The sequence below is a fragment of the Ambystoma mexicanum genome, chromosome 1q, assembly GCF_040938575.1.
Source record: "Ambystoma mexicanum isolate Mex_15411 chromosome 1q, UKY_AmexF1_1, whole genome shotgun sequence".
Taxonomy (NCBI): Eukaryota; Metazoa; Chordata; class Amphibia; order Caudata; family Ambystomatidae; genus Ambystoma; species Ambystoma mexicanum.
Genome location: NC_090922.1, coordinates 322,196,695 through 322,212,383, shown reverse-complemented (window position 1 = coordinate 322,212,383; position 15,689 = coordinate 322,196,695). Strand labels below are relative to the sequence as shown.

At 43.2% G+C, this 15,689-nt stretch overlaps 1 protein-coding gene across 2 annotated transcripts in view; it reads right to left on the bottom strand.

The window, feature by feature from the left end:
• The window catches only part of GPATCH1 (G-patch domain containing 1), a 952,962-nt gene that overhangs the window by 372,009 nt on the left and 565,264 nt on the right, over window positions 1-15,689 (bottom strand). For both annotated transcript variants that reach the window (XM_069639172.1, XM_069639180.1), the window contains exon 12: window positions 2,263-2,441. In XM_069639172.1, the coding sequence (XP_069495273.1) occupies window positions 2,263-2,441 (179 nt within the window). The remainder of the gene's footprint in view (window positions 1-2,262; window positions 2,442-15,689) is intronic.

Genomic DNA, 15,689 nt, shown 5'->3' with positions numbered 1-15,689 from the left:
ATTTGATACAGTCTACAGGCCCTTTTTTGTTTAGGGTACTGCATAACTATGGGTTTGGGCAGAATTTTGTGAAATAGGTGAAAACCCTGTACACACAACCGTATGCCAGTGTGTACGTGAATGGGGTGCTCTCGTCTGTAATGGCGTTGGAAGGTGGCATCAGACAGGGTTAACCATTGTCGCCCCTGTTATTTGCCTTAGTGATAGAACCATTGGCGGATCTTATGCGTGCCCACCACAGCGGTGGTGGGATTCACATTGCTGGGTGGGTGTAACTTATAACATTGTATGCGGACGATATAATGATGTATGTTAGGGACCTGGGGAGGTATTTGCAGAGGCTATTGGCGCTGGTCCGCCAGTTTGGGAAGTTTTCTGGCCTGCTTAAACCATAGCAAGTCTGGGATTTTTCTGTTAACAGACGCTACGCAAGAACTATGTAACACCTTTGGGCTGCGGTGGGCATCTTTGCATATACGGTATCTAGGAGAAAAGGTTGCGCGCACACCCGCTCTTATCAAATCACTCAACTACGATCCCCTGGTAGCAAGAGTAGGCACCAAACTGGAATGGTGGAACCAGCTTCCCATCTCACTGATGGGACGGGTGGCACTAAAAATTCTTCAACTTGTTTAGCAATACACTGCTGTGGCCAGGTAGATCTTTTTTTGATAAAATAGCCCAGTTGTGTTCCGCGTTTGTTTGGAAGAGGCAAATTCGGGCTAAATGGCAATGACTTACACGGACGTATGAACTTGGGAGGGGTGGCAACCCCTGATTTTGAGCTGTATAACTTGGCCGCCAAAGCATATTACGCAATATACTGGGTGGATAGCGGCCTGCAGCGGTACATATGCAGCTGGAGGGGCAGAGGGACTTACCTGGGACATTGATACATACTATTTTGGGGGAAAAACATCGACATACTCACAGGCTGGATCCGATTGACGCCACGCAGAAGGCTTGGGCTAGGTTAGTTGAACGCCCTAAGAATACAGTATTATATAACCAGGCCATACCGATCTGGGACCAGCCGTTTTTGAGTCCGACACAGGATTAGGCACTGGCAAGAGGCTCAGATACGATATTTGGGGGAAACTGTTCCACAAAGGGGATTTTGTAACATGGTACCTGATTAAGGTACTTATAGGCGATACATTGCTCCGCAGACTACAGTACTTTCGGATTCGTTCAACCATGGCCTCGGTGTAGCCAGAGTTTCCACATGAACCTGCATCACATCCATGTTTTCATTATGTGCCGTCATCAGACCCGAAAGTTAAAAAATCTGTGTCAGCATTATATAAACTTGCTCAGACGTCTTGGGGTGCACAGACGGCAAATATAAGGGGCACATGTGAAAGGGATCTCAACGTTACCTTCACAGAAACTCATTGGTTACATATGTGCAGATTAACGAAACAAGTATCAATGAACTCGAGATATAGGTTAATCCAGTTCAAGGTTTTGAACTGCATATACTTTTCCCCAGCCCGGCTTATAAAAATGTTGTCCTCCTCAGAAGGTAGATGCCCCAGGTGCCGTACTTTGGACGCTGATATAGTGCATATGCTATGGTCTTGTCAGGCGCTGTCTGGGTTCAGGGACGCAATATGTCATGCTCACCTCTAAACAAAAGGCTTCATGAACCAGGCCAAACTGGTGCTCCATAGCTATTAAAAACAATCAACCAAAGAGAGAATAAATGAGGAAATAAGCAGAAGTCATTGGCTGAGATATATATAATAATAAAGTAGCAATGAGAGACCATCAGACCAAGTTCGAACCAGTACAAATTTAGAAGACAGACAAGAGACCAATAATTTGCACAACTAATCAAGCTAGAAACTACTGGAAAACTAGAGGCTCCCACTGACATCATTAGACAGCACTGAACTCGCAGGAAATACTCTCCAGGAGATTTTCCATGGACATGTGAACATCCTTTTAGTGAGGCGTTTGGTACATGCCTCCAATCTGGGGATGCACTCTCCACCTTTCCCTCCTCCCATTAGGAAGCAGATCAGGCAGTAAAAACCGCTTATCAGGCCTACATGGCCATGCACACAACTACGATGGAGCAGGGCAACATATGTTTAGCATAGCTTGAGCCACGAGGCAAAAAGTAAATTTGAAGCAAAATGCCATTATAATGCCCAAGAATGAACTTTTACAGAAATGGTTGTAGCTATGTGTGGAGACTACCATCTAAAAGATTCACTATGCGGACAAAGCTTTAGAAATGAAGTGGCAATGTAATACCTCCATGTCCCTCGCAACTTCCACTTTCTCAGTGTCCTCTTCATATTTGGCACGAGTAAATCTGCATGACAAAGTTGAACTGGAAGATTTGTACAGCACCGCAGCACGCATAAACTCGTCCTGCTCTCTTCTTCTCTCCCACTCTGTCATGTTTGGATCTGAAGAGGTTTCCAATGCATCTAGGGTGGGTTTTCAAGACAGAATGTAGGTTTAAACATGTTGGATCTGCCAAAAACAGTATCACAAATGACAACATCAAAGCTTGAACATGAAATTCCAGTATCGCGTCGAAATTACTTTGAAAACAACTCATCGAAATATATCGGGAGATGCGGGAGGGTTAAAATGGGTGGGGACGAGGTTGGGATATGGGTAAATAAAAGGCAAAGGGGAAGCTTTGGGAGGGATCCCCCAAAATAATAAAATAATAAAATAACAAAAAAAAAACCTCAATGGGTTTTTTTCAAAGTCACTTCGGCGTCGGAAAAAAACGTCTGTCTGCAAACGAACATGGAACTGAGACTCCAATGTAGTCAAGTGCAACGCGGGCTGGAAACCTTTAAAAAAAAGAAGCAACAATTGTATTATGAAGAATCCATACTCGAAACATATAATGGGACCACAGGTAAGTACTGCCAGGCCCATCCAACCCAAGTATTTTCTGTTTGATTCATGACCTGATTAAATAGCAATTTGACTCCTGAATTATGTGAAGAGATAAAAAAAAATGCTCTTCTCCTTGCAGCCTTGCTGAGTGGGGAGTTTAGGGTTTGAATTATACCTGCAATTCCTGAGAAAAAAAGAAAAGTGGGGCTATCCGTCTGGTGATTCGAATGAAGCTATGCAGACAGTGTTTTATCTTGGGAAATCCTACTACATTGCACTTTGAACTATAATGTCTTTTGATTGCTATCTTATTTGTTTTAATCGTTTTTGTCAAAAAAGGCCCTTGGAGCCAAAAGTTTGAATCACAACTAATCTACTTCAATCCCTGCCCGAGTTCTTGTAGAGATATTTATTTATTTAATTTATGTCATAAGCGCTATAGCTGAGGGCCCTGAGGAATAAGAGCGCTGCAACATGACAAACAACAAAAAACAAGAAATAAGAAATAGCAGGAAAAGAACGAGGGACCAAGGCGAACCCACATCCCAAGGGATTATTTGAAGTGGACAGTTTTCAGCTATTGTTTGAAAATGGGAATGCTAGGGCAAAGCCAGAGGTCAGGTGGAAGAGCATTCCACAAATGAGGAGTAGAAAATGGGAAACAGCCACTCTCTACAAGCACCAATTTGGCCCGAAGCACACAAAGAAGCCCTGAGTTGTTTGACCCCATGCAACGTCTGTCAGGGAGCCATTTCAGCTGAGCTGCCAGGTAGGATGGGCTCTGGCCAAAGAGGCAGGAGTGTGCGATGCGGAGGGTACGATACTGGATTCTCTTGGCAATGGCCAGCCAATGCAGCTCTCTCCGAGCAGATGACACATGATCCGTTTTGCGTAGTCCCAGTACCGCCCTTACTACATTATTCAGCACTACTTGCAGACGGTTGAGTTCACCTTTTCCCACACCTAACAGACTGTTACCACAGTAATCCAGTTGGCTATCAATGATGGCCCTGGCTACTGTGGCAGAGCTTGATATGTCTGGGAAAGCCCTGCTTTGCGTCAGGAGTTTGATGTAATAGGAGGCATTGGACACCAGACAGCCAATGTTGTGTTTTATAGAGAGCTCTTAGTCGATAGTAACTTCTAGGGTTTTTACTTTTTTTAAGGTGGGAAGGAGACAGTCTGCAGACATGTTCATAGGCCTGGTCTAAGAGGCGCAGTTTAGGGTGTGTGGCCAAAATTATAATCTCGGTTTTGGAGTTATTCAAGGCTAATCCGCTCATCGCCATCCAGCAATGAATTCGATTTTAAGTAGCATTGATGACTATAGTGTCTTATAGTCGCCAGAAAGCGGGAACAGACACTGGGTATCATCAGCGTAGTTGGCGTAGCAGGTGCCCCCTGCATCCAAGAGATCAACCAGGGTAAGCATAAATAAGTTACACAGAGTAGGGGAGAGACAGGATCCCTCTTGCACCCCACATTGTAGAATAGAGCCCTCTGATGTGGCATCTCCATGTAAGACCTTAGCTGAACGTTCTGACAAAAACGAGACAACCCAGTTTACTGCTTCCTTCGAGAAAGATGCCCGTTCAAGCAGCCTGTTGGCAAGAATGGAATGATCGACCAAGTCAAATGCAGCTGTTAAATCCAACAGCATCAATAGCAAGATCTTGCCCTTCTCCATAGTATATAGGATGTTCATTATCAGGTCCAGCAAGGTGGACTCAGTACTGTGTGCACTCCGAAAACCTGATTGTTTATAGTCTAGAATGACCTGTTCGGTTAAAAAAGCCTAAATCTGTTGGTGAGCTACTTTATCCAACACTTTCAGAAGAAAGGGGAGGTTAATGATAGGGTGGTAGCTACTTGCCACAAGGGGATCTAGAGATGGCTTCTTAGGGAGAGGAGTGATCCATGCCTGCTTCACATCAGTAGGCACTGACATATACCTAAAAGAGAAAGTCACACGTTTTGTGATTAGAGGGGCAAGTAGTTGGTGTTAGGGAGAATTCTCTGTAAAGGCTAATTTCCCAAACCTAGTGAGTCCCCCAGCAGCTTTGCTGGATTTTTGGGGTTTATATTTTTCTCCTGCTAAGAGTGAGACTCTTTTACTCCCACTCTTAGACATGATTTGAGGTGTTCCTTTGTCTTTCCATGTGTTTTATGGGCTATGGGGTCTTTTACTCCATAGGGTCTCGTGTGTTTTTGATGTGGGTTACACAGCACCCTCCGTGCCGTAACCCAGGGGTGTCGTAGCGACCCCCAAACATAGACTCCATACCCTGGGACTGACTACTGTCTCCCAGGACATGTAAAGTCACCATTGGCTTTACTAGTCCCAAATTATGAACAGAAACCAGTACAAACCATCATATTGTGGATGTACTGGTCGGGGCAATTCGATTGCCCCGGGGTCTGTTGTTCGAGGGGGCACGTCTCCGTCCCCCCTGATCGAGTTTTGGCTGGTGGCAGTGGATACTACTTTTTATATTCGACCGCAAATGTATCTCTATGGGATTTTCCCATTGTTCGAGGCTACCAACTTTAATTATTTCATTCTTATAGCCTCGAACATACCGCTGGTTTATTTATTTAATATTAATTCACCGGTTGGTATTTTTTGCCAGAACTCGATTTTAAAATGGCGTTTGTGTTCTCTTCTGTGACTCCAACCCAAGTCGAGCCCTTTGTTCCACTTTTTGGCGGGCTTCTCCACAGAAGCCTCCAAAAGTGGTGCCACTCTGTCTGGGTACCCCAGGGGCTGTGGGAGTTTTAGTTTAGTTTTACCAATATAGAGTCTTAAAAAAGAATGGAATATTACTGAGCATACAAACTGTAATACAGAGAATGTTGTATATGTTATTAAATGCCCGTGTCAATACATCTATATTGGTAAAACTAATCGGAAATGTAAAATAAGAATGACTGAGCATAAGAGTTGCATTAAGAATAAGGTAGAACAAGCACCACTCGTCAAGCATTTTTTGGAAAAAAATCATAAAAGTACAGACTTTAATTGGATTATTTTGAAACATATGAAAGGCAAAACACAAGATTTGATCAACAAGAAGCTTTTGAGTCTGGAGCAAAAACTAATTTTCCAAACTAAGAGCCATATTCAGGGTTTAAACGAAAACATAGAGTGGCATAATGCATAATGGACACCGTCTTTATACAGTCATTCTTGTTATGAGTCTCTATTTACAAGTGTACATATAGATGTATTGGTGGAAGGAGGTCCCCATGAGTATATGTTCTAAGTTTCCTGATCTTCACACTGATGATTTAAAATTTGATTTAAAATTTAAAATTTGATCAAAGATTGTAGTAACATCACCACTGTGTTAATACAATGCATGTTTTCCACCATTATTAGATTTGAAATAAGGGATGTAAGAGATGTTTAGGCTGCACCTTTGAAAAAGTTCTGTAATTTTCTATTAACTTGATCGTACACTGCTGACACAGGGGTTTAAAGAGATGTTGAGACTGTATTTTTGAAAAATGTATGGCTATTTTTCTGTTTGTGCTTACTCTGCTCATTGGGCTATTTTGCTTATTTTTTACAAACTGAGCTTACCATGATAATACTCTGTTAATTTCCATGGACTTTTTATGGGTCAAGATCAGCGAGATTTTCTCTTCCCTGCTGCATGACCCATTTCTTCTTTTTTACTACATATCCCAGCAGCTTTGGGCGGTAGAGAGTGAGCTTCAGCACGCCCCCCTCGTATGCCTCTGATGTTTGGTTCCATAGACGCTATCGTACGCGAATTTTGGACGCTACGCGACACGTGATGACGTCATTACGCGATTTCTCTACGCGTGACGTCATCACGTCCCGTGTAATGTGACGATGTCACATGAATGATTCAAGAAGCGCCTTGGCTTTTGTGCTATTGGTACAGACATACCTGGAACCTGTTTAGTGACCATCCGGTTTGTTAAGGTAAGAGGTAGTATATATACTGGCTTATAGCATAGATATACAATTAACTTTTGCAGTACTCTAGCTGTAAGATAATCTGGAATTTAATTATTTGCCGTAACCCTAGAGGCTTAAGGGTCTGGGGGAATATTTATTCTCCTTTTTGAAGTACCCTTATATAATGGGATTTTAAAATAAAGTGTCCAGATACAAGTGGTTATCACATTAGGTAGGAAGTGGAATCCTTTGATTTCAAGACCACAAACCCATTGTTTTGATTCCATAGGGAGATTTGTCCTTGCCGCCTCAACCTACCATCTATCAAGTTGGAGGCCTATTCTAATCTGGAGTCCTGGCTTATATGAAAGTGCTGTAAGTAAGGCTTGTGTGCTGAAAGATATCAGGCCAGATAGAGTCCTCACTTTAGTTAAAAATGAGATTATGTATTCTATGTGTGTGTTTCTTTTTATAGAACTCGAGAGGAAGTTTGTGAGCGACATTCTATAATCATTTGGAAGTCGTTTTTTACCAAAATTTAAGATTTGGTGAAGCGTTGTGGAAGTTATCACCACTATTTAGAAGGTATGTAAACAAAGATATATACCGAACACCCCTTTTTTGGATCAGGGTGATGATGTCTGTAGTCTATTTAATAAGACACAAATACATCTATACAAATTTAGTAATATACGTTGTTTTTATTCCACAGGTGTCAATTTTTTAGCAAATTCCAGGGCTACAAGAAAGTGACAGGAAGGAAATACCTCACCTTTGAGACACAAACACATATTATCTTTACCCCTGATGAATGTCCCACATTAATATGTGCTCTTAGGACAGAAACTTGTACAAGTTGGGTTATTGAGAAAGCACTAATAATACCGATATAAAAAAGAAATTTCTTCAGTGTGGAGTTCCACACGGAGCTAATGTAAAAATTAACTGAATTAACCCGATTTTTGGGATCGTCATGTGTGTTGTGAAGTTTAGTCTCTTTTTATATGTTTTATATTTTGTGTGTTGGATTATGAATTTTATGTGATATGATCATTTTAAGAGTGTTATAATCAAATAAAGACATGTTTTACGAAGTAAAGTAGGCAATACACGGATTTTTCTTGTAGGTGCAATTCCTGTGGACATATTGTGTATGATGCTTTACACCTTCTTTTATATATACTACCATTTTCAATTCGAGTACACCAGGCTGAATCTTTAATGATCGTGGAGGTGCTGGGGCAGGGCTCTTCAACTTCTTTAACGATCTTAAATAGTTCCTTTGTATCTGAGACAGCTTCACTGATTCTCTGTTTATAAAAAACCCTTTTTTGCTTCACATATTGCCTCTTTGTGTTCTTTATCTGCAAGGCTATACTTAACCTTTTCAATGTCTGAAAGTGAATTTTGCCATTTCCGAAAGATTTCGCTTTTCTTGAGTTTAATGTTTTGTATTTTGGATGAATACCAGCTTTAGGAGTGCGAGGTATTCGAAAAGATATGAAAAGGCAACTGGCGGTCAATCAGCAGCATTGTGATGCAGAAAGAATGCATCATGGTGCTACCTCTGTTATAATGTTGGCCAATCTGTATAAGGTAATGCATCTGTTGAGGAGAGAGTTATTCAATGTTGCTTTAAAGCACTTCTTTTATTTCTAGGTTGCTTGGTATATTTAGCTTTTTCCACTTGTCAAACCCAATATTTTATGTTCTCTCATTAGCACCGACCATGCAGCTATAGTGGGTAGAGCAACACTGCATCCATGATGAGTGATAAAACGCAGTGAGAGGCACGAGTAAACATAATTGGTTGCCAACAACTAGAAAACTCAAAAGGCTATGCAGTTGTGATGTCAGTCTCTGCTTGGGACATAGGCACGCCCCATACCACGTCACATATGTGGGAAAGACACACTTGCCTGAGAACCTGAATAAGGGTAAAATTGGTACTGGCCATCAGACCATGGCTCATTACTTGTGATTCGCCACATGTGGAGATTGTGTCCAAGTTCTTATGGTGTTCCATAAGGAAGCTTATTGTTCAAATGTAACCGACTAAATACATTTTACTGTCTTATGTATGGTTCTCACTGTGTAAAACCCTACAAAACTGCAGAGAAATCTGCGCTCTGTCACCATATTTTTGGGACGGGGATACTCTACAGCTTTCTCTTTCCCTTTCTCTACATCTGCACAGAAATAAAAACCTACTGTGTTTCTGCAACCGTGGTAATTGTATTGGATTTATTAGGAGGGTTTCCACAGTTGGTTCTGTCTCAACTCGGATTTGTTATGCACAGCTGAGATGGCAATGGGCACAGGAGACTGCTCGCCCTCGAACCCCTATGCCAAGGATGGGTGAGAGGCCTGAGTGAACCTCTTAAAGGGGCTTTATGGGAGGGCTACCTGTAAACGTTGGTGTATCTTCTTAGGCTGCACAAAAGCCATTTTATCTAACTTGCACAACAGCAGAGAAGACGTAGTACAAGGGAAATAAATTGGGAAAAATATAGTTTGGGGTAGGGGATGCGGGGAGAAGAGGAAAACACAGGGTGTGACAAAGACAGAATGGAGATGAAGGCGGTGGCCGAACGAGAGGGGAGAAAGAAGAGGTTGGGTGCTGAAACAACTGGGTTTTTCTGAAATCTCTCGGCAAACGAGAGCATAATATTGAAACAATATTCTGGCCAGTAGAAGCCCCTGTGTAATGGATGGTTGATGTATGTGATATAAGTTTAGCATTTTGTGGAGAGACTCGCTAAAACAGATCGATTGTAGTGTGAATGAGAATGTGTGTTTTTAGATCCATACCAGGTGCCACAAGTGGGATGCAGAGCCCTTCCAAAAAAGCATAAATGGGAAAGGGGTAGTCAAAAGAATGCAGTTTCCCAGAAAGGGGTAGCCTCCCGCATTTTATGTATAATTCTTATTAACTGATGCGAGGGGTAAGAAATGTGAGGCAGACTACTTTGTAAAGAGTTTTCAAAATTCGCCATTTTATTAAATTAAAAAGGTTAGATAAAAACCTCACTGGCCCTACACATTCCCTGCCTAAAGTAACTAACGGAAACACTAACAAAAGATATCTGTCCCTCACACTTATACTTTCAACAAATCAATAGGTTAAGGCATGGCAGTTCAACAAAATAACATCACAATTGAACCTGTAATAGGACCACAGTCCTGGCCTATGATCTGGGCGAATTCCCCTTCCCCAGATTACATCAGCGTTCGTGTTGCTAACAAAGTTCTAACACAGTTCTTTGTAACTTCCATGGCACAACAAAGTTTCAATACTCCAAAATAAAGTGTTCTTTCTCTTCTTCGCATACAAGTGCGCCTCAAAATAATCTTCTCCACAAGACAACACAAACTGTCTTTGTCAGGATGATTTTTGCCACAAATGAAGGCCTTCAAGAAATGTAACTCCTCCACAGGCGGATTATACAACTCTTCCTGCACCACCATAAACGATATAACATTGTGTATCAAAGCCACAGTTCAGCGCTTCTCTTCTCATGTCTGGCCTACTGTTTCAAAGGTTTGGCATCCTGATTTACTCCCCTGCCCAGACAGCTCTTCATAAAAGGAACACGATTCAGTGGTAACAACTTGAACAACTTTGCAACAACATCCCAATGTTCTGTGGTTAGCTACACTAAACTTGTATCAACCTTTCAGGGAAACAAGCTTCACCTTTGTGCTCCTCTGCAAATTATGCTTCTCTCCCTCAATTTCTTCAGAAGGGCAGCCTCTTTGCAACTGTTTCCCCACTGCACCAGATATTGACTTGGCTTTGGCATTGTATGTTTATATTAGCCGTTACATAGTTCAGCAAATATGGATAACAAACTTCACAACCCCGGGTTCTTCTATTACTCCACTTTCGTCACTGGCAATATCTGTTGAACTTCCATTTCTTAGTGTTTTGGCTCTCTTGGCTTGGATATTAGTTGTAGTGTTTTTAACCATGTTGCCTCCCCAAATCGTTGGACTTTCCATAAACTCACATGCACGTTTTTACAGTCACTTGGTTTCTCAATAGGCGACTTGCGCTGCTTTTTTACAGTTCGGTATTCAAAATTATAGTTAACCCTTCTTTCACTCACACGTGAGTGAAACTGTCAGCCGGCACCACATGAGTGGGTACCGGAGCCTCCCAGAGTAATTTTCACACTGAAAACTCACCGGGTTGGTTGCACGTCTCTGATCCTCTCTGCAGGTATTCCGCTGCTATGGCTGCCAGTGACCCGGCAAGCACTTTCTCTTGTTCCACCTTCGACCGTGCCACTTGCTGCTAGAGCCTTCCTGGTGCACCCTAGCCACAAGGGACCTCTCTGGAGGGGAAAACGTCCCTCGCTGCTTTCGCCTTCTGCTGCGCAGCCTCTGTAGAATGAGCCTTCAAAGGGACAGCGTTCCCTCGAACACGCGTCCCGCTGCACGATCCCTGGGACCTCTGGAGACACAGACTCTTTTTGGACCAGCCACAATCTCTGGCTTTACAACACTGTCAGCGTCATCCTTGTCCAGTCCCGACCTCGGCTGCATACACAGTCTGCACTGCTCCTTCTGCTCATGCTGCTCTCCTCCTGCTTTCTCTATTGTCTGCACCTGAGGGTACCTTTTAAACCTCTCAGTGTCCATCAGTTGTGGGTCAACTACATTAGCTGACCTCTCCTGTACTGTTCCTCTTCAGCACCCTTCCTTGTCCCAGTACTTAGAGAATCGTGGGACTTGAAGTCCCTAATAACAAAGTTAGTTTTTCTGACTTCTGTAGTTTTGCAGTAAGCCATTGAAAGATTGGGATTACAGGGAAAGTTAAATAAGGGGGTTTCCTATTCCTCCTGACCTGTTTCCCCCCTCATGCGATCCTCCCACAGAACACCACCCCAAAGGTCTGGATCAGAAAGTGTCTGCCTTTTCCTAGCCACATGAGAAGGGTCAGAGGCCAGGTTTTCTGGGGGAATCATTGCTGATTCACCACACTGAGTACATGTAAATGGTTACATGGGATTTTACCGAACGATAAAATAACGAACACTTTATGAAAAAAAAATGTTTGCGTACAAAAATACTAAATTTTCTTTTTTTTTATTTGGGGGTCCCTCTACAAAGCCCCCGTTTCCCTTTGTTTATAATCCCACCTCAAACCTCTCCCCGCCAGTTTGACCCCCTTACTAAATCCCCATATATATATTTTTAAAAATGTCGCGTTTTGTTTTGGTAACAATGTTTTGTTATTTTAGATTCGGTTAAAAAACTGCATACCCACGTAGGTATGTAGAAAACTGAAGTTCCGTAACACAGGAAGATAGGTGTAAGCAATTTCCTGTGGAGGGTACCTTTGATTTCGCTAAGCGCCTACATTCAGGCTGTTGTCTGAAAGAAAAAAAGGATAAAGTTACTCAAGATCAATGCAAAATGTTTTTAGACTCTTTTGGGGAAGCAACAACGCAGGTTGGAGATTCAAGAATGAGAGGTCTAAAGGATACAAATGTTAAGTTTAGAAGCAAAATAGAGAAATTAAAAACAAACCGATAAAGGGAGCAAGAAAGGGAGCAAGGTCAGGTTCACCCACCTGTGAAGTCGGCACAGGAAGACTGCTGAATGGAGACACACTTATGTGGATTGTAGGGGGGCGGCCTGCCTCAGGGGAGGCCTGCCTGGAGACACGGGGTCTGAGGAGGCCATGTGAGCGATGGACCCTGGGCGTGGGATACCTTTTGAAGTGTACATGCTGTTTCGCACCTTGGCCGTTTGCGCCCGTGACAGCCCCCCATGCCAGCGCTCATCCCCGGGTGCGAACCGCCTTTGATAGAGGGGGGTGGGATGGATGGGCCGGTGGGCATGTAGGCAAGTGTGTGGGAGCGAGGGGCCATCAGGCCCCTCTCATCCTTTACTTCTCAGTAGAAACTCAGACCAAGTGCCTCCAGTAGTGGGTTCGCCCCTTGCCCTTATGTGATGTTAACTTTGGTTGACATTCGCATAGATGGGACCACTGAGCAGGACACGTGGCATCCATTTTTGTACCCCTTTTCCAATCCATCTTGGTGACCAGGCCTCACTGCGCACAGCACATGGCCCCCACCCTCGTTCTCACTCTGACTGGAAAACTCCAGAGGTATTTGAAACAGCTAATAAATGTAACACATCACTCTTCCTCTTCGATCACTGTCCTGCATGTGAACCAGCCTGAACTAAGCACATAGCTCGTTCATCTCTACAAACATGTCCTCAATACCTGCATGCATTATTGAGAATATATTATGTTAGCTTAGATAGTGACCACCCTGCTTCACAGCGACCTGACCTTCACCCATTCGGAGCACAGATGTCTGACGTCCATCCTTGAATGGAGACACACTTGATTCATTAAAAAAATCGAAACAACCGTTGTTAAAATATATGTGGTGTTTTATTTTGTATCTTATTTTGATGACACAAAAATACAAGACTTTACACATTGTACAGGTCAGGTTGCAGCACAGTGAGAAAAAATCCCCTGTACTGACCGCTGTCACTCGGGAACGTTTCTCTTATGGCACGAACGCGGTGTCCAAGCCTCCCATGAAGCCACCATATAAAGGAACGATAGGCCACCAGCCTGTACCACCTGTGAAAAGGAATGAAACAAACTGTTTTTAAATGACCAAGATAAGTTTAATAAACATTTGTTGTCAATGACAATTCTTGTAACTAATGGCATTCTGCTCGGTCAAATGCTATCTAGACACTGCACACTATTGAACGACTTTCATGCGTTACAATGATATGTATATGTAATTTTGGATATAGTAGAAGACCATGAAATAGGAGTGGCATGACAAGCAGAGAATACTTACTCGTTACTCGGATTACGAGGACGAACAGTTGCGCAAAGTTCGTGCATAAGCACCATCATTATCCTCAACACAGACCGTGTGAGGCAGGCTGCCCTGAAGTCTGGCAGCTCGGTGATGCATTGCGGTCGTGGCTCGCCTTCCGAAATGTAGGCCACGCATCCCGAGTTTTCACAGCAGCAGCAGTTCCCGTCCTTGGTTGGCATTAGCTTGCACCGATTGCATGTGCACCAGGTGGAAACACCGTCCATGCGACTAGGTCCAGGCTCTTCAGCTGTTGAATCGTCCTCCCAACTGCCGTCTGAAGACCCATCATTTTCGCGTGTTTCCCTTTCCAGTAGTTCCTCCTCGGTATACTCGGGCTCGTATATGTAGGGCATTATTGTAGCGATTGTGTGTTAAACAAACTAAAATAATTTATAGCGGTGGTACTGGTATCTGTTCACACGGGCTACAAGCAACGAAGGTAGCTGACCAGAGCACAGAAACGAGTCACAGAATACTCAAAGTAACACAGAGAGAGGAATGGAATCGAAAATCTGCTGCTGTGTGTTGTGAAACGGTCTGTTTATACTTATTAAGGAAAGAGGCGTCCTGCCATTTCCATGGCGACACGTCATTAGCTGAAGCGCAGCGAATGTTGACACGAGACGTGCTTTGGCGTTGTGAAATGGGCGGTACGCGTCTGCTGATGACAGGCTCAGGGGCGGGGGATATGATTTAGTGCCGCAAAAGCAGGTCAGCCAGGGCGATGGGGGAAATGATAGGATTATCACAAAATGGCAGCTCCCTGATGCCTGTGTCGCGTGCGTTTAATGGACGAAAACTCGGGTAAGGTCCATAGGAAATTTTTCTAAAATCGAGCGACTTAGGCTTAAAAACACATGGCCGACCCGTAGGGGCAATAAAACATTTTTACCGAACCATTCCTTTAACTCAGAACAAGGGTTGGAAAAAGGCCCAATTTACCCAATGCTAAGGTGGGATTCCCTAACTAAATGAAACTAAGGACAGTCTGCGTCAGGAAGTCCAAAGAAAATAACTGTGTGTCCAAAACCTGCACTTGCCCTCATATCTATTTGTATACAATGTGTGGGATTCTCAAAGTCAAAAGAATAAGTGTTCAAAGTAAAACGTTCTGAGCTTCCTCCAGCTCCTAGCTTGAAAAGGAATAAAATGTATAAAGGAAATGCTCTGAGCTTCTTCCAGCTTCTGGCTTGCAGATGGAGATCCCTTCCACTAGTTTCAAGACCGTTTACAATGGCAAGGGGTTCCCTTCCCCAAGCTTTCTGGTTCCTCTTCACATAACAATTTCCAGCTCCTCTGGTTTGGTTATTCTTTGCAAGTTTCAGTTTATACCCTTCACATCAAACTTCCTTTATATTCAATCATAGTTTCCTTGGTAAGTCTCTTACGTGGCTTTTCAGTAGGTGGGTGTCTGTGGTCTGGCCGCAGTTGTCGGACCACACGGTCCACCCATTACAGTTCACGCAACTGATACACCTTACTTGTTTCATCTGATCAGTTTCTGATTTGCATGATGTCACTGCTTCACGTTCTACAGTCGTGCCTCGTTTATTCGCCTGCCAGGTGAAGGGATGGTTCTTATTTCACATTTCCTTACTGCTTTACCACTGCTTGTTTGGCCGCAGTTTCCAGTGGCTGTTGCCAATGCTTGTTTCACACAGTTTCCAATGTTAGCATTATTTTCAACACCACAGTTTTCATTCAGATACATATTCACAAGTACTTGCTGTTACTCTACAGCTTTATAGACTCCCCTTGACTGTTGGCAGTGCTTTTCAATACCTTATATTCTTTGCAAGTCGATCTTTCTTAATACAAAGTTCAGTATCCAAAAAGGTAACTTTGTTATAAGTTCCTGGAGCGCCCCGGTATGAGAGTTTTCTTGGTTTCCACTCAACAGGTGAACATGGCAGCTCTCTTCTGTTTGCTGTCCTTCGCGCCAGGACTCTTTATGCTCCTCGTTCTGCTTCCCAGTTTCCACTAGATTCGCCTTTCCCTCACGGCAGCTGCACGGAGCACAGCTCGCT